Source organism: Perca fluviatilis, chromosome 23 (genome assembly GCF_010015445.1).
Source record: "Perca fluviatilis chromosome 23, GENO_Pfluv_1.0, whole genome shotgun sequence".
In the NCBI taxonomy this organism is placed as follows: Eukaryota; Metazoa; Chordata; class Actinopteri; order Perciformes; family Percidae; genus Perca; species Perca fluviatilis.
The window spans coordinates 26,298,219-26,323,012 of NC_053134.1; the positions used below are offsets into that span (position 1 = coordinate 26,298,219).

Consider the following 24,794-nt stretch of genomic DNA (forward strand, 5'->3'; position numbering starts at 1 on the left):
TAGAAAAGCTCTGTATAAATACAGTCCATTTACATAGAGTATGATGCCGACTGATGCTGTAGAGACACACAACGTTTCCCACAGACGTGATACAGGATGTTCCTACAACAGCTCAGTGACTCTTGTACCTCATAAATAATTGCATGTGGTGACCTTTCTCTCGTCATGTCTAAAAATACTGTAGATTGCTTGCAAATGCAGGTTTTCCACAAGGAAGCACTTACACAATGCAGCTGACGAGGTTGACTGTATAATAGAGCCTAACCCATACATCATGCGGGCTGATATTAGCCGATTTATCCCAGATACAGTTCACATTAAATTTGGATATATGTAAGGAACTTGTTTTGGTGGAACGTGTGTACGTTCAAAAGTAGTTTTAGTCGCGCGACAGAAAACTCAGATTGGACAGATAGTCTAGCTAGCTATGGGAAATATGCTTTGGAATGTGACTTCATTGTAAGTTTCTACATTTATGATCAAAATGAAAAGACATTTGGCCCAGTTTTTAATTATCATCAGCCACTTTCTGCCTCTTTCTTTCCATGCTAGATTAGCACATATTGTAAATAATATTTTTCTATTTGTATTATGAAGCCAAGGCTGTGTGTGGCAGAGCCCTTTGGGGCCATAGGCAAGACTTTTTATGTTTATTAGTGCAAAACAAAACACGGTTATTTTGGAAAACAATTATCGCTACTGTACATCTAATGCGCTTCCATTACTACTGTCTGCTGACCCTACTGTATATATACAGTATTTTTTTTTTAAAATTAGTTGATTAATAAGGCTGCATTCGGTTAGTCACATCAGGGCACACATTTCATGCAACCTACTGTAAATGCAATGAGGTTATGCTTGACAGTTATTATACAGGCTCATGAGTAGTCAGAAGTCATATTGAGTAAACTGATTTTAATGTTTAGAGTCAATGCCCCGTTAAAGATTTAATAAAGAAACCCACTCTGTGTTGGCTGTGCATCAAAACACTGGAGACCGCAAATGCAACACACATTCAATTCATTCCCTGTGTGTTATTAGTATATATATATATAGTGTTATTTGTTCATGGTTATGTTTTACCCGGGTTATGTCTGTGTTCTCTGTTTTCGTCGGTTTTCGTCCTTGGTAATGATCTCATGCTTCAGTTTCCTGTTTTATTTTGTAGTGTCTGTTTCTCCTGTGTCACGTCTTGTTTTACTTCCTGCCTTGTGTGTTTTCCCGCCTCTGTGATTGTCTGCCCCGCCTTGATGTGTTCCACCTGTTCATCAGCCCTCACGTCAACTGTCCCTCTCACGTCCCTCGTTACCTCATGTATGTGTCTGTATGTTTTTTTTGTCTGTTGTCCGAGCATTTGTCACTACGTGTGTCCTTTTCTGTGTTAATCCCTGCGTCTCTCCCTTTGCAGTTTGATTCCTAGGGTTTTGGGTATTCCTAGTCTTCTAGTTTCTGTAGATTTTTACCTGCCTGCTTAAGGATACTTTTTGTTGTAGCCGTTTTTATTTAAATAAATGTTCAAAACCTTCACGCTGCCTGCTTGTCCTAACCCTCTGCATTTTGGGTCCAAGCATGCCCAAACCCTGACAGCATAAAAAAAACTGGAGACCGCAAACGCACCACACATTCCTGATGCTGATGAAAAAGAAATGTGTATATTCTACAAACAGAAAGTACTGTAGGCTTATGAAAGTGAAAGAGATTCAGAGAGCCACAGCCATGAAAACAGCTTGCTCGGTGGTATGAGCAAACAGAAACGTAACTGTACATGATCTACTAACAGCACAGAGGGCATTTATGACACAATGTGTCATTTGTCCTTGTGTTTGCCGTCTAACCAAGAGACAGATGTGGAAGATCAATATCAATCTCATCTCTGTGTTTCCAGTACGGATGTACCAGAGGTCTGGAAGGGGTTTAGCTTAGCTTAGCTCAAAGGCTCTATGGTGTAATGTAATGTAATGTAACGTGTTTTAAACCCCCAACATCGACTTCAAGGCAGCGCTGCAACCATCGACTTCAAGGCACCTAACCCTAACCTTAACCCTAACCCTAACCCTAACCATTGCCTAATCCAGGCAGAGCTGCCTGGAAGGTGACGTCGGGGGCTTAAAACACCAAACACCAGCTCAAAGGCTGGAAGCAGAGGAAACCGCTAGCCTCTGTCAAAAGTGGAACAATATGCCAACCATTCTAAAGCTAAAGTTACCCCGTGCACACACTGATGATTACTCCATCTGCCTCACATCAAAGCCATGACTTCAGGCAAGACATTTAAAGAAACTTTGTGGAAACATCTCCATCTCTCTCACTCACACACACACACACACACACACACACACACACACACACACACACACACACACACACACACACACACACACACACACACACACACACACACACACACACACAGGATAATACTGAGGATGGAGCACAGACAGACAATAATAATTGCAATGGTTCCAGTGTTAAATGTGGATGTGGGTTTGATGGGTTTGGGGTCTGAATGTTGGCTCTTTAATTATCACCTCAGTCCTCTAAGGATTCCTTACATGTGACATTGTTACGGCCACAACAGAAGAACTCAACTGTAACCGTTTATTCACATAAATTAACTACCAGACCTCCATCCTTAAAAGAAATAAACACGACAGAATGAAAGCAACAGGAACAAACACGCTGGTGCAAGGGCTTCTGGGGCTCAAGTGTTGTTCACAACACCTGACTCAAGCCCTTCCCATTAAATCCACCCTGACCTCTTCCATATGCGGACTTTGCGTCTCATGCAGGGCGGCCTTGGGCGTTGGTATCAGACGCTGAGTTCCACTGATTAAGCTGCTATATTTGAGGGATTTGGCGTAAGAATGGGTTGGTACAACGGGACGCAAACCCCGGTCTCCTGGGTGTTGTTTGAACCATCCACCACCCCAACCATTCTCCTTACGTGGATTTTGGGTCTTTTAAACTACTCTCTACTGTTGTCTCTCATCATACTACGTCATCTTGCAGCGCGGCGGTCGAGCTGCTGCTCTGCCCGGTGCGCTCCATACAGATACTAAAGGGGGATTTTTGCGTCGGTATCTGACGCTGAGAGACTCTGACCAAGAGTCAGGATTTTACGAGTTGGGAGTGAGAATGGATTGGTTGGTAAGGCACAGAACGAACAACTCACGGATCACGCGTTGGTTTGTGCTGTTTGGGAGTTTGAGAAAGACTGTGATGGGCTGGAGGGTGGAGTTTCTACCTTATTAGGTGAACAGGATTAAAGCAGCTACAAAGCTTTTAAATAGCAGTGAATCAATGCTTCTCAACAAGTTAAATCCCTGTCATCTTCATGCAGGCACCCTCACTGCATAATCTACAAATTGCAGCAGACACATCAGCGCGATGAGATTGAGTGGGAGTGGCTGCCTGGTGAACAATTAGCCTCAGCCACAACCTTTAGCTGCTACCTTGGATTATACACTGTCAGTCATTGACAGCTTTCCCTAGCTCACAATTTATGTTCCCTTTTGAAGTAACAAAATCCCTAAGCTTCAGTATGAGAAAACCTTCCATCCTGTCCTCTGTAGAAGCCAGCCTCAAAATGTATGCAGCCTCGCTGCTGTCTGCATCTGTGACAGACAATGGGGGGGGGGTATTGTTGTGTAGTCTCTGCTGTTCCTTTGATGTTCAGCAGTAACAGAAAAAGGGCTTTTGGTTTTGGTGCCGCTGTGAGTCACTGCAGCTTTCTTGACTGACAGAAACAAATGAGTATCATGTTCATCTCTGAGTCCTGGAAGCCATGTCAATGTCACCCCACTGTTTCCTCAAATCTATGTAATGGGAATGGGAGAAATTGTCAGGCCTGTCTGAGCTCAATTTCAGACACTTCATGAAAGTCAAGACTAGGATGTCATTCTTACTTAATCCATACAAGGCCCGGGGCAGTGTGGGTGGATTTGGTCTAGGACATCTTTAAGGTTGAACAGCAAACTATTAAACTCTGCCTGCTGACCAAACAACCCGAAAGGGCTGAGCTGAAGTGGGGTTACTCAACCGTAAAACGCAGTAGTTACTCTGCCACTTCCAGGAGCTGGCTGCACAAAAATGTGTTAGAATGGCTGGAAAAGTTAAGCCAGTCTTTGTTTTTACACTTCAATCTAATGTGCCAGATGTTGAAAAGGTGTAAATGCATCCGTCTCTCCATGACACACACACTTGCCTTGACTCGGTCTCGACTAGTCCTGGTCTTGGACTCGACAAAGGTAGACTTGACTACAGCCCTGCCATAAACTGTCAAATAGATGCATATTTACCAAACTTTTTACCAAAATGTAGTGTGGAGGGGAAAAAACTGTTCCAACAGGATTTATATCTTCTGTTCAAAACATTAGTGCCAGGGGTCGGACTGTTTTCTCCAGGATGACCATGGATGCTGACTGTCTTTACCTAAGGTCCTCACTTCTCCCAAAACATTGCAGCAAATTGTCCACGATTCTCGATTCCCAGTTTGCAAAAAACCAAACAATAAATCCCATGTGCTGCAACATACACTCCTGTGTAAGGTACATTTAAGGACGTTGTGTCATGTCACTGTTTCGCACCCTCTGATGTAGAGATGTAGATGGACGCAGAGATGATCTTGCTAGCTTGAGCTCATCTTTTCCTCTGTGTTTACTCTCAAGACTTTAGTCTCACATTGCCAGCTCTACCTCTACAGCATTTCGGGATGGGAGAACAACGTGCTCTGGTTTATTGGCATTTCTTTAAACCAATCACAATTGTCTTGGGCGGCGCTAAGCCACCGGACGGAGCCACGGTGCCTCTGCAAAATAGCCTCAGGAAGGAACTTGTTTTGGTGGAACATGTGTACGTTCAAAAGTTGTTTTAGTCGTGCAACAGAAAACTCAGATTGGACAGATAGTCTAGCTAGCTGTCTGGATTTACCCTGCAGAGATCTGAGGAGCAGTTAACCATAGTCCTCACAAATCCACCGGAGGTTAGAACACCAACACAGAGACAGAGGAAGGGGATGGACATCCGGCCTAAATAAGGGACATCTGGTGGAATTTCCAGAGGCACCTGAACAATCCTGGAAGTGGAACCTTGTTGATATAGACTACTCTTAAGTAAACTTGAGCCAGCTGGCTAGCATGCCCAGGCTAGCAGAGACAGCATGAGGTTAGCAGGAGGGTTAGCAAAGACGGTACGAGACTGGAAAGTTGATTTCCCGATCCTGATGAGAGACTCATGGCCACATGCAATCACTGTCCAATGTCATCCACAACTAGTGTTTGTAAAAAAAAAAAAGACACTTAAGCAATCAATTGTTGCAAAGCTGACGGAGACCCGCGCCTTTTGCAACACAGTTCCGTGCTGGTAGGCATTCTTCTTCTTCTGCATTTAACTACAATGGACAGACACGCCAGACACTTGTAGGTGTATATGCTGCCTCACTGTCAGATCGCAAAATTTCTATCCATCTATCTATCTATCTATCTATCTATCTATCTATCTATCTATCTATCTATCTATCTATCTATCTATCTATATATATCTATAAATCTATCTATTTTATAAATATTAGTTATGCTCAGTGAGCTATGAGGAAAGTTAAGGATTTGAGGGCATGAACAAAATCAACTTTGCCTGTGGTCCTCCCCAGTTTGTGATGTATTTCAGTGTTTTCCCATTTGGGTTAGTGGAAGACTTAGGTGCGCATATTTGGCAGGGGTTTATGGGTCTTTCCTCAATAAAAAAAAAAAAAAAGTTTTTCAATGAAAAAAAACGTTTTAAATTGTAAAATTTTTATTCTGCACATTTTCAGCGCTTATTTCTACGTCCCATATTTTCTGATATAAAACAAAAATTTAAAACGGGTCAATGTGAACCGAAGTCAACACAAGGGTAAAAGAAGAAAGCAACGGTTGGGTTTAGGAAATGTGACATGCGGGACACAAAGGAAACGTGACACGCGGGACACGATCCCTGGTCTCCTGGGTGAAAGTCCTGTGTTTGACCCATCCTCCCCCCCGACCAACCTCCCTACGCAGATTTTCGGCCTTTCATACTACTCGCTACAGCGTAAATTGACACGCAGTCGCAAGGTAATGTAAGTCAATGGAGGCCAAACGGCGTTGATAAACATGCTAAAAAGGGATTATGCGTCTTGATAACACGCCAAAATGGCATATGAATTGGCGTGTCATACACCACTTCATGAGATCAGTCTGAGCTAATAGATAACACCCCAAAAACTTAAAGACAAAACTTGCTAAAGAAGGCCAACTACAATCATTAGATCTGAGAAAAGTCTTTTAGTTTGATGCTTTTTCGCTGTTTTTGGCGATTTCTTTTTTGCCACATTTCACATTCATTCTTGCTTAGGTTTTGCCAAAAAAACGGCTTGGGTGCTGCAAGACTTATAGTGGCAGGGAAAACCCTGCATTTATTCACCTCTGATTTGAACATCTTTGACATTTATTGACTACTAAATAAAAATCAATTTCTGGTAATTTATTGATTTGATGATGCTCATCACTGAATATTGGTTGAATCATACTTAAGTGTGTCAGAGCGGGTCAAGAATCAACAAAAATCAAGAACTGATGAACTCTGTCTGATCTCTGATATGTGTGTCACAAGTGATCTATGGTTGGTCTATCTGCAGTCAGACCTAGAACTCCTAAGAAGACTCCCCAGTTCAAGGCCTACATGTAATTTCTCATTAGAGGGTCATTCAGTGCTGTGATTCAATCTGGCGCTTCGTATTGATTTGGTATTGAGTGCAGATGCTCATTCAGTGGACAGGGCTTTGTTTATTCACCCTTTTGCTATTTCTTTTTTTTACATTTTCATACCCACATCGGAGTGACAGGCCATCCGTTAGAGAAGTGGTCTCACACTGAGATGGTGAGTGGGTAGGCCTGGTAATAAGGACATTAAACATCTCTGACTGGATAGGGGTGACCTTCCTGCCATAAATAAGAGCTATGTGTTTTCCTGAGCTTGCCAAGATAGTGAAGATGAAACACATCCTTCCCGTTCCTATGCACTTGAGCCAAAACCATTGCAGAAAATGAATGAAACTGAACCAAACATGTTCAGAGCATTTGCATACACAGCAGCAGCTCTCTTATTTCGCCCAATAAATGTGATGTATTTTGTCCTTGGCTGGGAATAAATAGCCTATTCACAGGGGATTATTTGGGGTTGATGATCTCCTGGTGGAAACTGTACATTGGTCTAAAGATAGTCTATATCACATATATGACATTTCATTTCTGGGATTGTTCAAGGACCGCAGGAAATTCTGCCGGATGTCCCCTCTTTTCGACCGCATGTCCCGTTACCTTCCTCTTTCTTTGTGTTGGCGTTCTAAACTCTGGTGGATTTGTGAGGACTATGGCATGCTCCTCAGATCTCTGCAGGGTAAATCCAGACAGCTAGCTAGACTATCTGTCCAATCTGAGTTTTCTCTCGCACGACTAAAACAACTTTTGAACGTACACATGTTCCACCAAAACAAGTTCCTTACCGAGGTTATTTTCAGAGGCACCGACATTGAGTTTGGCGCTTAGCACCGCTCATGATGATTGTCATTGATTTAAAGAAATGCCAATAAACCAGAGCATGTTTTTCTCTCATCCTGGAAAGCTGTATGGACTAGACAGACCTTCCTCTGCAGCGCTCAGGAGGAAGGTCTGGCAATGCGAGACTAGTCTAAAGATGAATATGCTAAATGTAATGGCACAAACAGATGCAATTCACTAATTTACCAAATTTGGACTGGGAGAAAACAGATCTGAATATGACTGCAGGAAGCATACTGTATGCCTCAACACTAGTCTTGCAGTGATTTTTCCTCAGACATATCTGTGTCACTGGAGGCAAAATTTAATATACATACAGAAGTAGGAGAACAACAAGAGGGGCAGTATATCCCCAGTGTGGACATAAAGCAAAATTATAAATATTTTGTTGGAACAAATAATTAGCTTGTGTAGAGGACATGGTGCCATATAAAGCACTACAGAACCCCATCCCCAACCCTAAGCCTTTAACATATAACCCTTTATCCCAACATCAGTGGATTGCGATATAGTGATATGCTGATGATCCATCCCTTAAATTCTCATACAGGTTTAAGCTTTGACCAACAAATATATTTCTATTATTCCAAATGTGTGATGCATATTGACACATTCAACCAACTATCTGGCAAATCATATAAAGAAAAAACATACTGTATATTTAAAAATATATTTATAAAGAAATTACTGTGGCAACAAATAGACAGGATTAGTTTCCACAGGAGTGTTCCTGTCTACAAATCCTATTGGCCATGCTAGCGGCAAGATTGGATGGCAATATTGGCTTGTTGGTTGCAAGGGCATAAGTTTGGATTCAACTGAGCGGCCACCTCTGGGTCTGAAATGTGAAGCCAATGCAGAAGTGCCTTAAAGCTGCCTTCTTCAATTGGCCAGCTGTGGGCGAAACTGGTTGCAAAAAAAGTTTGATTGTATAGAAGTCTATGAGAAAATGATCCTACTCCTCAATTAATTTATCACATTAGTAATGCGTTCTAATGAGTTTATGGCTTCAATCGCTAGTTTCAAGTCTTCTTCAGTGATGTTCATTTTGTAAATTATGGTCCCAGGGTGGGGGCTACCTATTGACAAGTCGCTACCACGGCGACCTGTCAATCAGGATACAGGTTTAGCAATGCGTATCCATAATTAGCAATGCGTATCCATAACATTGTGGACATTGAAATAGAGCTGAACTTGTTTTTGGCTGTTGTCTGAGTTTACATCTTAAACATTGACCCTCTCACTGTTTTCACTTCAATAAAGTTCACTGGAACATTTTGGTTGCCTAAAAATGTCTTAGCCTAACACTCCTCCGCAGCTCCACCCCCTCGTCCAAATATGGTTACTTCTGGCCCAAAAAAACCAAGATGGTGATGGCCAAAATGCCAAACTTGAGGCTTCCAACGTGTACGTGTGACATCACAGTGGCTACATCTACTTTTTTATACAGGTTTTAACAATAAAATAAGTGTGCATAGTAAACAAACACACACAAAAACACACACACACACACACACACACACACACACACACACACTCAAGCAGGAGGGTGTCTCAAATCAGCATCATGTGTATTGTGTGTGTGTGTGTGTGTGTGTGTGTGTGTGTGTGTGTGTGTGTGTGTGTGTGTGTGTGTGTGTGTGTGTGTGTGTGTGTGTGTGTGGAAATGAGTGTGATTTGGCCTCCTCATGTCTCAGAGCAGACAAGAGATGCAATTGAGATGACACAACTAACTTTTCGGATGAAAGCATTTGGACTTTTCTGGGATGAAATCAGAATACATACAGTATTACGACTAACAATATTACACAAGGAAAACAGGTAACACAATAATAGGAAAAAATGGCTTGGACCCCAGAGGGGTTAATGGGATGTGACTATGCCTTCCTCCATTTATGTTCTTCCAATAACTGTAGACACTTAATATTTCATTAAATAAACACGTACAATTATAACATTTTGGGAATAAATACAACTTGAGGTAATAAAACATACAAAATATAATTCTCTGCCCTGGATATGCTATAGATTAGCCTCTAAATAGAAACGTTCTCCTCTGCTTTGTAGGCCAGAGCTGCATGGTGGGAAGAAGACAGAATAAACAGAGCAGAGCAGTCCTCAACGATTTGGAGCAGCCTGTCACCTGACAGTCCAGGACTAGTCAGACTGAGACAGTGACAGTTTGAGGTCGAAGCATGATTCCACTTAACTCAGTGGCCAGGTGACTGGAGAGCTACAACATGCCCAGAGGAACGGCTCATGAATGGCAGGTATCTGGAAAGCAGATTCCCTTTAGAGTCCTCTGACAGCACTCGTACCCATGCTGATATAATCAGGCAGAGGAAGCCCTCCAGCACTTACTCTATTTTCTACAGGTCCAGTTAGTGTGGCTCACACTGGATCACCACGGAAAGTAGAGAGTTGATCCATCAGTAGTGGGACCCAAAGTGGAAAGTTTGCTCTGAGGGGGAAGAATTACAGTAAAACTAAAAGGATGTATACAATGGTTAATTCTAACCAAGTAATTTGATTGGCAAGAGGCATTCCATGAGTGCTGATATACAGTCTAAGGCGTTTTCACATCTATAGTTCATTTGCTTTAGTCCGAATAAGTTAATGGGTTTGTAAACTTGGAGCGTTTCCCCGTGGTTTGGTTTGGTTTCACACCTGGAAAAATCCAAACGTACCAAAATGCATCATTACAAATCACGCAAGAACGTTCACTCCTCTTATTGGTCGGATGTGTCTGAAGGCGGGAGCAAGAAAGTAAAAACAGGAAGAAGGTCCTGTGTGGACTAGTTCATATTTCTTGCATCTCCGTGGTCAAACCAGCTCATTTCATTTAAATAATCAGACATTGTTTTTGCTCTGCTCACCTGCTGCTAGTCTCCTGAAGAGGTGTGGACGTGGACAAACCCATGTGACATAGATACAGGAAACTACTCTGAGTTGGGGGGTCTCGGTTCTAAACCCTCTCTGGTATGGATAATTTAAGGGTGGATGAAAGGGGGACCATGACAGTGGCTCTACAAGAAGGGTCAGGGGGTCACCTGGATTTATGGAGTCAAGACAGATAGCATTCATCCTCTGGGGACCATGAACATTTTTGAGTGTTCAAAGAAGTTTTTTAGTCATCGTCATGCTGTTCAAAGGTACATTTTAGCACTATATGGAAGGCCAGGGGGATCATAAAAGGGTTAGTAATATCCTCTGGGAACCATGTGTTATGCGCTCCCCCCTTGTTTTTCTTCTCCCACTCTGCCTATCTCCAGTGATCCTGATTTGGCCATTAGTGGGTGGGCCCGCCCCGCCCCCCCCACCCCTTGTAGATAAGGAAGGCTGGGAGACAGAGTTCTCTCTCAAAGGTGAATTATACTAGCCGCATCCAAGGTGGCGCGCACTATCGTGACGTCAAAATGACGTCATATCCTGCCGGCGTGCCTGATTTATGGCGTGCGAGCCGAGGTCGCGCACGGCTCTTTTTTTTTCAGAGTGACTGCAAGTCTCTCTTGTAAACTTCCTGGGTTAAGATGAGTTCTTTTATGGTGAATGAAAGGCTCTATCCGACGAAGTAGGTCATTGAATCAAATCGAAGCATTGAGGCAATGCTGCTGCCAGTTCTGCCGTTGTTTACCTTTTTCTTCTTCTTCTAGTCAGTAGAAAGAGCAGTGTCGGTAGCCTTTGCTGATTAGCGCCACCGGTGTTCAGGAGAAGACTGCAACTAGTGTCGCGACCACCAGCACGGGTATAAATAGTCACGGCGATTTCATGACGTCACATATGCGCATGCCAGCTGGGCTGCGGTTACTGTAAAACACGCTTTTGTCAGACTGAAGCAGCCCTTGCACCAGCGTGTTTGGTCCGGTTGCTTTCGTACTGTCGTGTTTATTTCTTTTGAGGATGGAGATCTGGTAGTCTATTTTTCGTGTCTTTGTTTCTTTGTTAGTTTAGATACCATTATGATAGTTTAGGTGGGGATGTTCTGGGTCCGACGGCCCTTTGTGGGTTGGCCCAGGCTTCTTCTCTTTTGTTCTTTTTGGCCAGACCTCCAGACTCCCATAGTTTTGGTTAAATCTTTGGTATTCCTCGGCTATGGTGTCCTTCAGTATGAGGACGGTCACAGTGAAGTTGAGTTTGTTCGTTGTGGCCGTAACACCATGACACAGTACATTTCACAGCTAACTGGTCAGAAGTGGTTGAAATATTCTTGCTCTTGAACAAAGTGGTGGACGGATGTATGAACAAATGCAGTTTGACATAATAGCACCATCAAATATTACTGATCAATGGCCAGCAGAATGGCTAGTGCTAAAAAAAAAGACTACATAGAGACATACTGGAAATGTTGTTGGTTGGATTCCTGCAACAACCACATGCCGTGTCCTACAGCAACACACCACCTGCTCAATACAACACCCAGCTACAGCACGTCGAGTCAACACCAGAGAGCAGGGGAAATAAAAAACCTTACTACCTGTGAACAATACACACCATATCAAATGAAATGAAGGCTAAAGTGTAATGTTTGTGGCTTGTTTTACTTCCTGCCTTGTTTGTTTTTCCCGTCTTTGTGATTGTCTGCCCTGCCGTGATGTGTTCCACCTGTTCATCATCCCTCATGTCACCTGTCCCTTGTTTCACCCTGGTTACCTTGTGTATTTAGTCTCTGGGCTTTCTGTGTCTCTTGTCTCTTTGTCATTACGTGTGTCTTTTCCTGTGCTGTTCCCTGAGTCAACGGGTAGCCTATGTTTACATGCATACCGATATTCCTAGCCTAGAAATCTAGATGCACCCTAGCGGCAGCAAATGTAATTTGCTGCCAGGGGGGTCTAGCAACTCTCCGTTGGCTTGCGAGCTGGAAAAACCAAACTCTGGTCAGGCCAATCACATCGTGTATAGAGTCAGTGGGCGGGCTTATGGCTGCTGCTGCTGGGAACAGCGGTCTTCTGGAAGACTTGGAGTTAAGCTTTTCTTTGAGAAAAGAACAAAGAACGGCACTGAAGTCATTCTTAAAAAAGGAAGATGTGTTCGGAGTTTGGCCGACTGGATACGATAAAAGTTTAATCTATCAACTAGCTCTTCCTTCTTCGTTGCTCTGCCTGGTTGTAGCGCTATCCTATTTTCCGATTAATTAAGACGTGGGATATTCTAGTATTATTCAGGTTTTAGAGGCATTCTTAAGAACAGTGATCTTGAACAGGGGGTTCGCGACCCCTAGGGGGTCCTCAGTCATTGCAGGTGCGGGCCATTAAATAATTGGTTAATACTGTTTTTTTTTTTTACCTTTTCCCCCCAAAAAATAAAAATTTATGAAAATAATAAAATGAATCTATCATAATATTAGCAAAGATAAATCGGCATATCCGTTAAAAAAACAACAATCTCAACAACATTGATGATACACTAATTGGCGTGTAAGGTAGCCACTGTGGTAGCCATCCACAGATACAGGTAAGCTAATGGATTCACTGTGCCTTCCACACGTTCCACACGTTATTGACGTTAAAACATAATGATAGATGAATATGTAAATACTTATTGTAATAGCTTAGTATTGTAGGGCACCATTAAAATGTATATAGGCTTTAGGCCATTTTTAGGCCAATTTTATACAAAATATGTAGTAGGGGGGTCCCTGCTCGTCTCCCTTTCAGGTTAGGTGTCCTTGGCTTAAAAAAAACATTGAAGACCCCTGCTTTAGAATATGCGTTTCAATCGGGGGTTTCAACGCAGTTTACGGCCTCTCAGCTCTGTGCATTGCTATGGTTTCTGTACACAAACCAACCAGCCAACAGTTTGCGAGGCTGCAGACCCGATAAGAAGGAAGGTTGAAGGAATGAAAGAGGGACGCTGTGTTCGCACAGTCCAAGAAGTCCACCGCCGCTGGGAAACTTTGAAAAAATCCTATTTTTCAAGGCTACATGTAAACGTGAATATTAGTGGAATATTCACTTTCGTTAGCCATGGAAACAGCTTAGTTGGAATATCGTCTTTTTCGGAATAAGGGCAAAAACCGGAATATTATATGCATGTAAACATACTCATTCCCTGCGTCTCTCCCTGTGCAGTTAATCATTGCGTTTTTTTTGCTCTTCTTAATTTTCAGTGTATTGATTTTTGTTTAGATCTCGGTTGCCAGTTTTTACCTGCCCGCTTTAGGACACATTTTGTTTGTAAGCTTTTTTAACTTATAAAAATGTCCTGCTGCCTCCTCGCTCCAATCTGCATTTTGGGTCTCAGCCGGCTATTGCACAAACCCTGACATAAAGTGCACTGTAGGTTTTCTAATAGTTTTTGCTCTTGAATATTGCTACATTAACAGCTGGCACTGTAAGCTCAAAGGAGGAAAGTCAGTTAAACATAAGATAGGACAGAGCATTGAATAACTCTTTGACTAATGTATTTCTATGTATCTTCCTCTGTTATGTAAAAAAAGAAATATCTAGTCCAACATGTGCACTTAGAGAGTGAAATGAAATATACTCAGCCTAAATCATTTCCATATGCGAAAAGAAATATGCTGTCGCAGAAAGAAAAGCAAAGGAAGTGTAGCAGACTTACGGAGGGAGTGCCACTCGTCCTGCCTTATTGTCCTGGTGATGTTGTAGGAGAGGTTTTTGGGTATCGTAGCCGAGGAGTAGTGATATTTGATGTAGGAGCACCTCGCAATGGAACCTGCAGAGAAGAAAACAAAGGATTTTTTTTTCTTTTTAAATGGATAAAAAACACTGACTCATGGCTCATTACATAAGATCCACACTGGTGACACATAAAGCAGGAATAAATGGAACGTTAAGATAACATTATTCCATCGTGTCATGATTCAGCTGGAGGGGCTATGTCTGCAGTTATCAGTTAAATACCCAGACACTGGCAAATCACTCTTCTGTCCTAAAACAAAAGCAATCTACTGTTGTCATACAACCCTATTGTGTCAACGCTAAAGAAACCTTTCAGCATGTCTTTCTATTAACTGCAGTGACTGAGACAATGGCTGTCAGAGCAATGATGTGTTCGTCAAAAGTTATTAACTAATCAGTCAAGGGAGCCATTCAGTGTATAATTATAAATTCCCCTGGCCTGGTAACGTGTGTGGGTTCTCTAGATGAAAGTTTTCATTGGCAATGTAGACCTGAGACAAACTGAGAGTCACGAAGATGTCTGAATGAATGGAGACATGAGCTGAGCTGTAGAAATACTGAACCATAATGGTGGAAAACAATCATCAAAGTTTTTTTCTAAGGGCCAGAAAACGGAAAGCATTGGTTGTTTGGTCAAACACTTAAAACCACTTATGTTTACACTGTACTGGCAACAACCTCTTGTGATCGTGTGAATAATAACTATTAATTGTGTCTGTATATTTCTGATTAAAATTTCACAGCAATCCATCCAGTAGTTGTTAAGTTATTCAGGAGGGACCAAAGTGGCAGACAGTTGAACTAGCATGGCCACATGGCTAACAGAGCTACAAACAATCACAAACTGACTCGTTAGAGCCACTTCCCTCTAAATTTACATTAATAAATGACCAATCACAGACTGCTGCTTTGGTTTGACATTCTGAATCTGTAAATGCAAATGGACTGTATTCATATAGCGCATTTCTAGTCAAGCGCTCTTACATGTAGTACGGGAACCATTCACCGTTCACACACATTCAGACACTGGCTGAAGGCTGCCGTACAAGGTGCCACCTGCTCATCAGATAAACACTCACACACATTTACACTCTGATGGCGCAGAATCGGGAGACATTCAGGGTTCACTGTGCCCAAGGGCACGTCGACATGGGACTGCAGGGCCAGGGAACCGACCTTCCGATTGGTAAACGACCGCAATACCACCTGAGCCACAGCCACCCCTTGACCAAACTTTGCAAACAGAAGACTCTAATTGACATGATATACCCCAGTGGTTCCCAGTGGTACTTTCTGCAGGGCCAGCCTTTTTATGGATACAAATATTTTCAAGAGATCAGCTGTTTCTCTGTGGAGGGGGGGGGGAGAGAGGCCAATAGTCCCGACCCAGCGCGTTTCGATAAAGCGTGTTTTAGATCAATAACAACGCCAAAGGCACCTGACCAAGGCGTCCATAATTTACGCGATGGGAGTGAGAATGTGTTGCTATGATATATGGTCTATTAGTGAGGTAGATGATCACTTTGAGGGGGGGGGGGGATACATTTTGTCTCCAACGGGGATAAAAATAATTCAGCAGAGGCAGTGATATGTAGAGCAGAAAGGGGGATATCCCACGCATCCCCCGTGGAAAATCACACCCTGTCTAAGTGTAAGGAGCAATGCCGAAATCGCCAAGGAACGCCAAGAAACTGGGTTGTTTCTGACCGAATAACAAACCAGATATGTGATCACGCGTCATGTCCTGCCTCCTGCACAAATGCGAGAAATCTACAATGTTTTACATTACAGGACATTATTTTGTTAGTGTATTTTGTAACGTGTTAGGGTTAGATCTTTTAAAATAATGTTGTTAAAATAAATACACTTATACAAGCAGTTATGTCTCCCGTTGTATTGGTTTGCCCTCTGATGAACATAATGAGCACAAATAGTATTTCTTTTTTTTTCTTTTTTTTTTAAGGAATATTCTAACGTCATTTTTGGCTGATGACAGCCCTAGTGAAGCGGAAGCTTCAGTGCAAGTTGCATGCTGTATATCATGATGAATTCTCACAGCATGTTTCCATGCACTTTGTCACAGCCAAGAGTAACAACGTGTTTGTAATATTTGGAGTTTTTGACTGTATTTTGGCATATTTGCACTCTGTCATACTGTATGCTTGCATGAAGACTGTAATATTCTGTTGCGTGGAGAAGGAGCTGCTTCCCTTTGACACCATTACTGCAGTCTGCTCTAATTATCTCTGGCAAGGCTGCACACTGAATAACTGCATAGTTGGAGACCTGGGCGATTTGAACTGCACAAACAGAGACAACCAGGATAAGACACACACACATACACACACACACACCCACACACACACACACGCATGCATGCGCGTGCACGCACACACACACACACACACACACACACCCAGGGGACAACAGCTGCTGACAATAGTAATTACCCATTCATGACTTTCTCTTCATCAGAACATGAAACCATGGTGCATAACCTGGTGAAGTAAACATCTTCAAATGCTACTATTACTACAAAAAATAATACATGTCATATAATCTTCCTAAAAAAAACATTCAAAATCTTTCCACAGCTTTTTGAAAAGCATAGGATATAGATTGATAGTTTTTGGTTTTGCCTGACAAATACATACAGTACAGGCCAAAAGTTTGGACACACCTTCTCATTCAATGCGTTTCCTTTTTATTTTCATGACTATTTACATTGTAGATTCTCACTGAAGGCATCAAAACTATGAATGAACACATATGGAATTATGTACTTAACAAAAAAGTGTGAAATAACTGAAAACATGTCTTATATTTTAGATTCTTCAAAGTAGCCACCCTTTGCTTTTTTATTAATAAGGGAAGAAATTCCACTAATTAACCCTGACAAAGCACACCTGTGAAGTGAAACCCATTTCAGGTGACTACCTCATGAAGCTCATTGAGAGAACACCAAGGGTTTGCAGAGTTATCAAAAAAAGCAAAGGGTGGCTACTTTGAAGAATCTAAAATATAAGACATGTTTTCAGTTATTTCACACTTTTTTGTTAAGTACATAATTCCATATGTGTTCATTCATAGTTTTGATGCCTTCAGTGAGAATCTACAATGTAAATAGTCATGAAAATAAAGAAACACATTGAATGAGAAGGTGTGTCCAAACTTTTGGCCTGTACTGTATATAGATGGGAGCTTGTAAATAGTAGAGGCATGTAGTAATAGTAGTAATACTAGAATGTAAGAATACTAAAAAAGTTTCGTTAAAATTTCAAAAGTAGGTAAGCAAAATAAATGTAATGTATGTATTTATGCAGTAGGTCCCGGTCATATCAATTATATTATTAGATTCTTATTAATGATGCAACATGTTTAACTACTTACTACACACTAATTATGTATTGTGTAAACTGTTAATTTATAAAGTAACTATGGCTGTCACATAAATGGAGTAAAAAAAATAAATAAATTCACTCGAATGTAGTGGAGTAGAACTACTAAGTAGCAAAAAATTAAATAAGTACATTTGAGTAAATGTAATTAGTTACTAGGGGTGTCCCTGACTATGAAATTACATAGTCCAATCATATTGGTCAAGTCGACTGATCACGCACACACACACACACACACACACACACACACACACACACGCATGCACGCACATACACAGAGGGTTTAGGGTCTTGCCCGAAGACATTTGGACATGTGAAGAGGAGGAGCCAGGGGTTGAACCTCCAGCCCTGTGATTAATGGTCGACCTGTTCTATCCGGGATTACATCAGGTGGATACAGATACAGGGTCCAAAATTAACTTCTGGGTCTATCTGCCAATGGCTGGTAAACTGCAAAAATCTGAATTCATCACCTATAATAGTTTCTACATTACACACATGCCTGAAGTACACACAGTACCTATACATGCACTAATGGAGAGAGGTCAGAGTGAGGGAGCTGCCCATGGAAAGGCACCCTGAGCAGCTGGGGGCTCGGTGCCTTGCTCAAGACCTCTCCAGCTACCAGTCCACCACCATACTTTTGTCCGTATGGGGACTTGAACCAACAACCGTCCGGTTCCAAACCCAACTCCCTACTGACTGAGCTACTGCCACCCCCTCCCTTGTTCCTAGTGCCTGGCATCAAAATGCAACACTGATTAAGTAATGATGTTCATGTGCAATCCATATGCTTGTTGAAGGCTTGCCTTTAGACTCCTATAAGACATCAGCTCAGAGCTGCTTCTTCTGTGTAGTGTTTGAAGATCTGAACCCTAACTCTGTGCCATCCCACTGGCTTTAAAACACAGACTTCTGATGATGTTACTGAAAGCTGGTTTGCGGTAGAGTCAAGGAGCTGGTATCGATTTTCCTGCTGTTGGAGGAAGCCTCTGAGTCCTGGGGAGATTTCAAGTAGGCCAATACAACTGATGGCCCTGACAAGAGGCTCATCAGAGCATTCTGGCAATGGGCTTCTTTTGCCCAACCACCACTCACTTTAACACAGCTCAGCACTGCTTAAAAAGCCCACAGTCCATACTACTCACATACAGATGTTGCATTACAGGGTAACTATCGGTTATTTTTCAACATGGACCCTATTTACCATGTTGTTTGTCTAAGTGACAGATGGGAACCACAGCGGCAACAGCGAAACAAGCTACAATGTAAGTTAATAGTGCAATTGTGCAGCTTCTTTTTACGTCATTTTGCCTCTGACAGACTCTTATTCTAAGTGCAAACATAAAAACATCCGCAAAATTGCATTCGCTAAACCCACCAGACTCCATGTAAATAAACAGTAATTTTAGCATTGTAAAACACACTTCATTCAAAGCCGACAGAAACAAAATATAATTATTAAAAGCCGTTTTGGGTCGTCTTCCCACTTTTCCAACCATCACAACTCTAGTTTTGGTTGAAATAATCACATAGTTTACCAAATTACATGTGAAAATATGTTGGCTTTATAAACGCTAAAAGTATTGTTGGTCTTGTTGGTTTAGCGCTAGTGATCTCAGTGCTGTTTCTGGTTAAACAGAAAGGTCTCAAAGAGGTTTTAGAAAGGTCTATCTCTGTAGGGATCCTTTCTATAATAAGAATAATAATCGGAGTCTGTCAGCGGCAAAAACTGAACTTTTAGTGGACGCACATTTGCCCCGTAGGGTTACATTATAGCCTGGTCTGTGGCTGCCGGTTACAGCGTTCACGCTTAATACTGGACCAATTTCAAACATTGTTGTTCCTATCAGTAATTTACACACAAAAACTTGGGTCCAGGTTGAAAATAAGCCATCATAGTAGACAATCTACAGGAACATGTCTGTGCAATGACATTGTGGGGTTTTAAAGGGATGTTCCTCTGCTGCATATATGGACAGGACTGGATGCAATGTTGAAGAAGGTCCACTGACTAAGGTTTACTGAGGTTCTGTAAAGAATTTTTTGTAAAAAGTGGAAGGCCCAAAGGCCAGAAAATCTGACTCCAATAATCTCTCTAAATTCTAATCCCCAGCGTATTCGTTGATGACCCAAAAGACTAGCCTAGAAATCCAGACGCACCCTAGTGGCAGCAAATTTATTTTGCAGCCAGGGGGTCTAGGAACTCTCCGCTGGCTTGCTTGCTGAAAAAAACAAATTCTTGTCAGGCCAATCACATCGTGTATAGAGTCGGTGGTCGGGTTTATGGCTGCTGCTGCTGGGAACAGCGGTCTTCTGGAAGACTTGGAGTTCAGCTTTTCTTTGAGAAAAGAACAAAGAACGGCACTGAAGTCATTCTTAAAAAAGGAAGATGTGTTCAACTAGCTCCGCTACCTTCTTCGTTCCTCTGGTTGGTTATAGCGCTATCCTATTGCATACAGAGATAATTTGAAAGACAACCGTTTATCCCGCCCCTCGGATTGATCACTGTCAATGGTGAGTTCCCAGACCCAACATCTGGATGTGGGTCTGGCTTGTCAGGCTACCAAAAGACCAAAAACCTTGAAGAATCACTGAGACGTTTAAATAAGGTTAACACTTCTTTAGTAACAGCATTTTAAAATCTACAAATACACATGCTGGCCAAAACATGCGGTCCCACAACCTCCTCACATCTGCCAGGTTATGGCCGAATATTCAAAAGTCATAAGTCTATTTATTCTCTATGGGCTGTCCCCCTTCCTCCGTCCAGCAGGATGTAAGGGGGTTGCTGTCTTCATGAACACCAGTCAGGCCGGACGTCCGTTTGACTCCAGCTAGAAATAAGACGGACCACTCCTGTCTCATTCTTCCTCTTCCCCTCTCCATGACATTTGACCGAGTGCCTAAACACACACATTCCGACCTTTTCCTGTCATTAATGTTGCAGCGAAACCTGTCCCACGAACACACAAACAGCATGATGGTACACTTTAACATACTATATGACTAATCTAGTAAAATGCATGTCTAAAATAATAGAAATATCCCTTCAGTTCAAAGAGTAGCATGTGGGGAATGAGAGCCCTGTCCTGACAAGTGGTCAGAGTCCATTAATGTGAGATATTTTGAGCAGATGAAAGCAGAAAACTTTCCTCCTGTCAGTGGCACAACAAGAGGTGTAAGAAGTACTCTGGCACATCTCTCATCCTCCAACAGGAAAAAATGGAAAGTGTTTGCTTCCCATGCAGTGGAACAAAAACACTCCAGCTTGTAAGAATCTAAAATCCTACGATTTCCCATCAGCCGTGAGCTCTATACAAGGCCATCCTACTGCTGACAAATTCAACACTGGTAGTTTCCTTTCTCCCTTGACATCTGTCAGATTTTGAAAGTTTTTTTCTGATCTTCAAGTTTCAAAAACAGTCTCCAGAAACAGTCCACATGAGCTATTATTTTGTGATCAGATCGGATTTAGTCTGTATCCACGACGTTCCACTTCCAGAATTGCTCCTCTATCTTTGTGTTGCCGTTCTAACCTCCGGTGGATTTGTGAGGACTATGGTTAACTGCTCCTCAGATCTCTGCAGGGTAAATCCAGACAGCTAGCTAGACTATCTGTCCAATCTGAGTTTTCTGTTGCACAACTAAAACAACTTTTGAACGTACACATGTTCCACCAAAACAAGTTCCTTCCTGAGACTGTTTAGCAGAGGCACCGTGGTTCCGTCCAGCGCTTAATGCCGCCCAAGTAATTGTGATTGGTTTAAAGAAATGCCAATGAACCAGAGCAGGTTTTTCTTCCATCCAGGAATGCTGTGTGGACTAGCCAGACCTTCCTTTGCAGCGCTGTGGAGGAAGGTCTGGCAAAGTGAGACTAGATCTGATCTCGTGGTCGTTATGGGAAATGTCTAGTTAACTTAACTTCAACTACTGAGTTAAGGGTAAGGCTCAGGAAAGATTGCCTTCATGGTTGAAAAAAATGGTTGCCTGTTGGTAGGACAGAACTGAGTCTCCCATCTCCCTAAGACTTCCTGCTGAGGCATAAGGCACAATGTCAAGCTACCTCTGCCCTTGCTACTGAGAGACTACATTTATTAACCATACAATCACAGGAGGTTGATTCTCAAAATAACATTGGTAATTTTAAGCTTTTACCTCTAGGGAGCATTAAACATGCACACCAAATGTCACAGATCTTAATTAATATGTTCTAGTGTAGGGCTGCTAGTAGAGGGAGAGCTTCAGCATCACCTTTACGCCTTTACGTAATGGAGAACGAGCGGACAAGCAGTAAGTTTCAATATGTCTATTACATTTTTAATTTGAGAAATACAATTCATAATGATAGCAGTGGGCATGATAAACAGTAACAATTAAGATAATAGAACTATGACTGCTGCCAGCTACAACTACCATCCAGGTGCAACCACAATCCAGTAACATCAAAAGCTTAATACATACATATAAGACATATACTGTACATACACAGCATTAACAACAAATACACTGCTACTGCAGTATTAACCCAAGTTATTCTGAGACAGACATATCTGCACTGTGATGGGTGCTGTGGATGAGTAAACCCAAAGCTAGACGGCCAGTCTGTCTGCCAAAATAAAGCTTATATTTGCCACACATTGGAGAAAGGGCCAGTGCTATTTGTGCACTGTTGCAAAACTAATTAACTAAGCGTCTCTTGTATTTCCTCTGCAAAGACATTGATGATGTGCCTGAAGGTACTTGTTTCCCCCATGACAGTTTGGAATAAAACAGAGACTGATTCACCGCCAGGCCAGCTGAGTGGAACTCAGTGCTGCATACCACAGTTGGCTCTCTCTCTGACCCCCACACCCTCCTCTCATAGAGAACAGTGGGTGTCAGATAGCAGGGATACATGCGTGTGCATTATGCTGGGAAGATGATCTGTCAATAACTTGTCTGGGAAAATACAACCTAAGATGGGCTAGGAGTAGACATCTGTTAAGTGATTTAAGTATTGATCAGCTCAACATGCAGAGCTGTATAACACCTCTTTTAAATGGTAGTGGTAAGTGGTGATCAAGCATGTCTATTCTAATACTAAACTCAGCAGATTAAAGTGAAGATTTTTAAAGTATAAAACCCCATTTTTTATGTATTCATTGCTGTCATCTCTGTATGGTTATTTTTCATTGTGACTGGCAGTAACAGTCTGTCTTTCCTGCAGTTTATTGAAATTGTGTAACCACACGCGAGGGATTCACATAATGCCCTGTGGACAGATACAGAAGCCGCTCTTCTTCTGTTCTATTTCTGATTGCTAGACCTTCCTCCACAATGCAGCAGAGGATGGTCTGGCTAGTCCACACAGCATTCTGGGATGGGAGAAAAACGTGTTCTGGTTTGTTGGCATTTCTTTAAACCAATCAGAATCATCATGAGTGGCGCTAAGCGACTTGTTTTGGTGGAACATGTGTACGTTCAAAAGTAGTTTTAGTCGTGCAACAGAAAACTCCAATTGGACAGATAGTCTAGCTAGCTGTCTGGATTTACCCTGCAGAGATCTGAGGAGCAGTTAACCATAGTCCATTTTTCAAACGAATTTCAGAAACAATCTGGGCCACAACAATGGGCGAGCCAGTATACACGTCATTATACACGTCATATTCAGTAAACAGCTAACATTGTCACATACTCCAGTCCAGCTGTCACTACCACAACTGAGAGAAATAAAACTTATTTTACCAATGGTTCACAGTGGTTACGTTCTAAAGTAAGGCAAAATCTATGATTTACTGATATTACTTCTGGCGACCTTTACCAATGGCATCATTTCCCTGCCCCCGTTGTTAGCGACCATGTGCCATTCCCATTCAAATTGACCCACTTCCGACCCAAACACAAAGTCAGCCCTGGTTCAACCCTCGGTGTGAAATGGGTATTAGTCGACAGGGCTTCAGAGAGAACCACTACACTTCTACACATAACTGTAACAATGCAGTATTTCAATGAAATGTGGGCTCCCCAATTTTGGAGTAGTCATCATTATCACAAGTCACAAGTTCATGTCATATTCGTGTTTCCAGTTCAGGACTAAATAGCATTCACATCAACATCCAACTTGTAACTATGAAAAGGAAACATATGTATTTTTCTGATCACTCTGAAATATACATAGATTTACCCAGAAAAAAGATTAAGATCCTCTAACTTCTACAGCAGTAACTAACATAATGTAGGCTGGAGAGACAAAACTGTGGACCCTGCTTTTAGAGTGCATTTCCTAAAATGTATTCACGCCTCAGGTAACCCAGTCTTCCCATTTAAATATCTATAAAGAGATATGCACCACGCAATGCTCTTTAAAACGTTTAATCAGCAGCAGTGATCAGCAGCCTAGTCTCGACCATTTCCAAATATTTACCTGCGGAGGAGAAGTGTTCACTCCAAAACGAAGTCAACAAGTCTGGGTCACCGAAGATGTGAACTAACATGAGTCAGCAGCTTTTTGCATCAATGAACAGCCGTTGCTACAGTCTCCGACTCAGTTCTGAGCCTGGCAGATACACAGGAACATGTTGAGAGTGGAGGAAACAGCACAAGGGATCCATGAACTCCCAGATTTCACAATGGAAACTGGACATGGTATAAAACCACTTTCTACCTGTGTTTTCATGTCTCTGTTGTTATCAATAACCAACTGTGAAAATTAACCAGCCAGGCCAACTGTGTTTTTTCTTTATGTCTCCTTTAGTGTCATATTTAGACGTGCTTGGTCAGGACTCTTGGCGTCACTTTTTGGCGCTCTGGGTCGGCATGTACAGTACGATGCAGCACAAGAATGGGACAGTTAGGTTTAGGAAAAGATTGAGGGCGGGGTTACAAAATGTTCCATTCAGTGACACGCAGGACAAGAACAGGACACACATCCCGGTCTCATAGGGGGAAAGTCCTGTGTTGTTTGACCCACTGAACCCCCCCAACCTACCTCCTAAGGATTTTGGGTCCTTCGTACTACTCTCTACTGTTGTCTCTCTTAATACTACGTCGTTTTACAGCACCACGGTGGAGCTGCTGCTCTGCCCGGTGCGTCCCATACAGACCCTGAAGGGTGATTTTTGCGTCTGTGTCTGACACCGAGAGACACTGACCAAGAGTCAAGATTTTAAGAGTTGGGAGTGAGAACGGGTGGCATCACA

The 24,794-nt window shown here is 42.2% G+C and overlaps 1 protein-coding gene across 2 annotated transcripts in view; it reads right to left on the reverse strand.

Annotated features, from left to right (window-relative positions):
* tmem178b (transmembrane protein 178B) overlaps positions 1–24,794 on the reverse strand; it is a 103,045-nt gene that overhangs the window by 36,594 nt on the left and 41,657 nt on the right. For both annotated transcript variants that reach the window (XM_039792439.1, XM_039792438.1), the window contains one exon: positions 14,136–14,249. In XM_039792439.1, the coding sequence (XP_039648373.1) occupies positions 14,136–14,249 (114 nt within the window). The remainder of the gene's footprint in view (positions 1–14,135; positions 14,250–24,794) is intronic.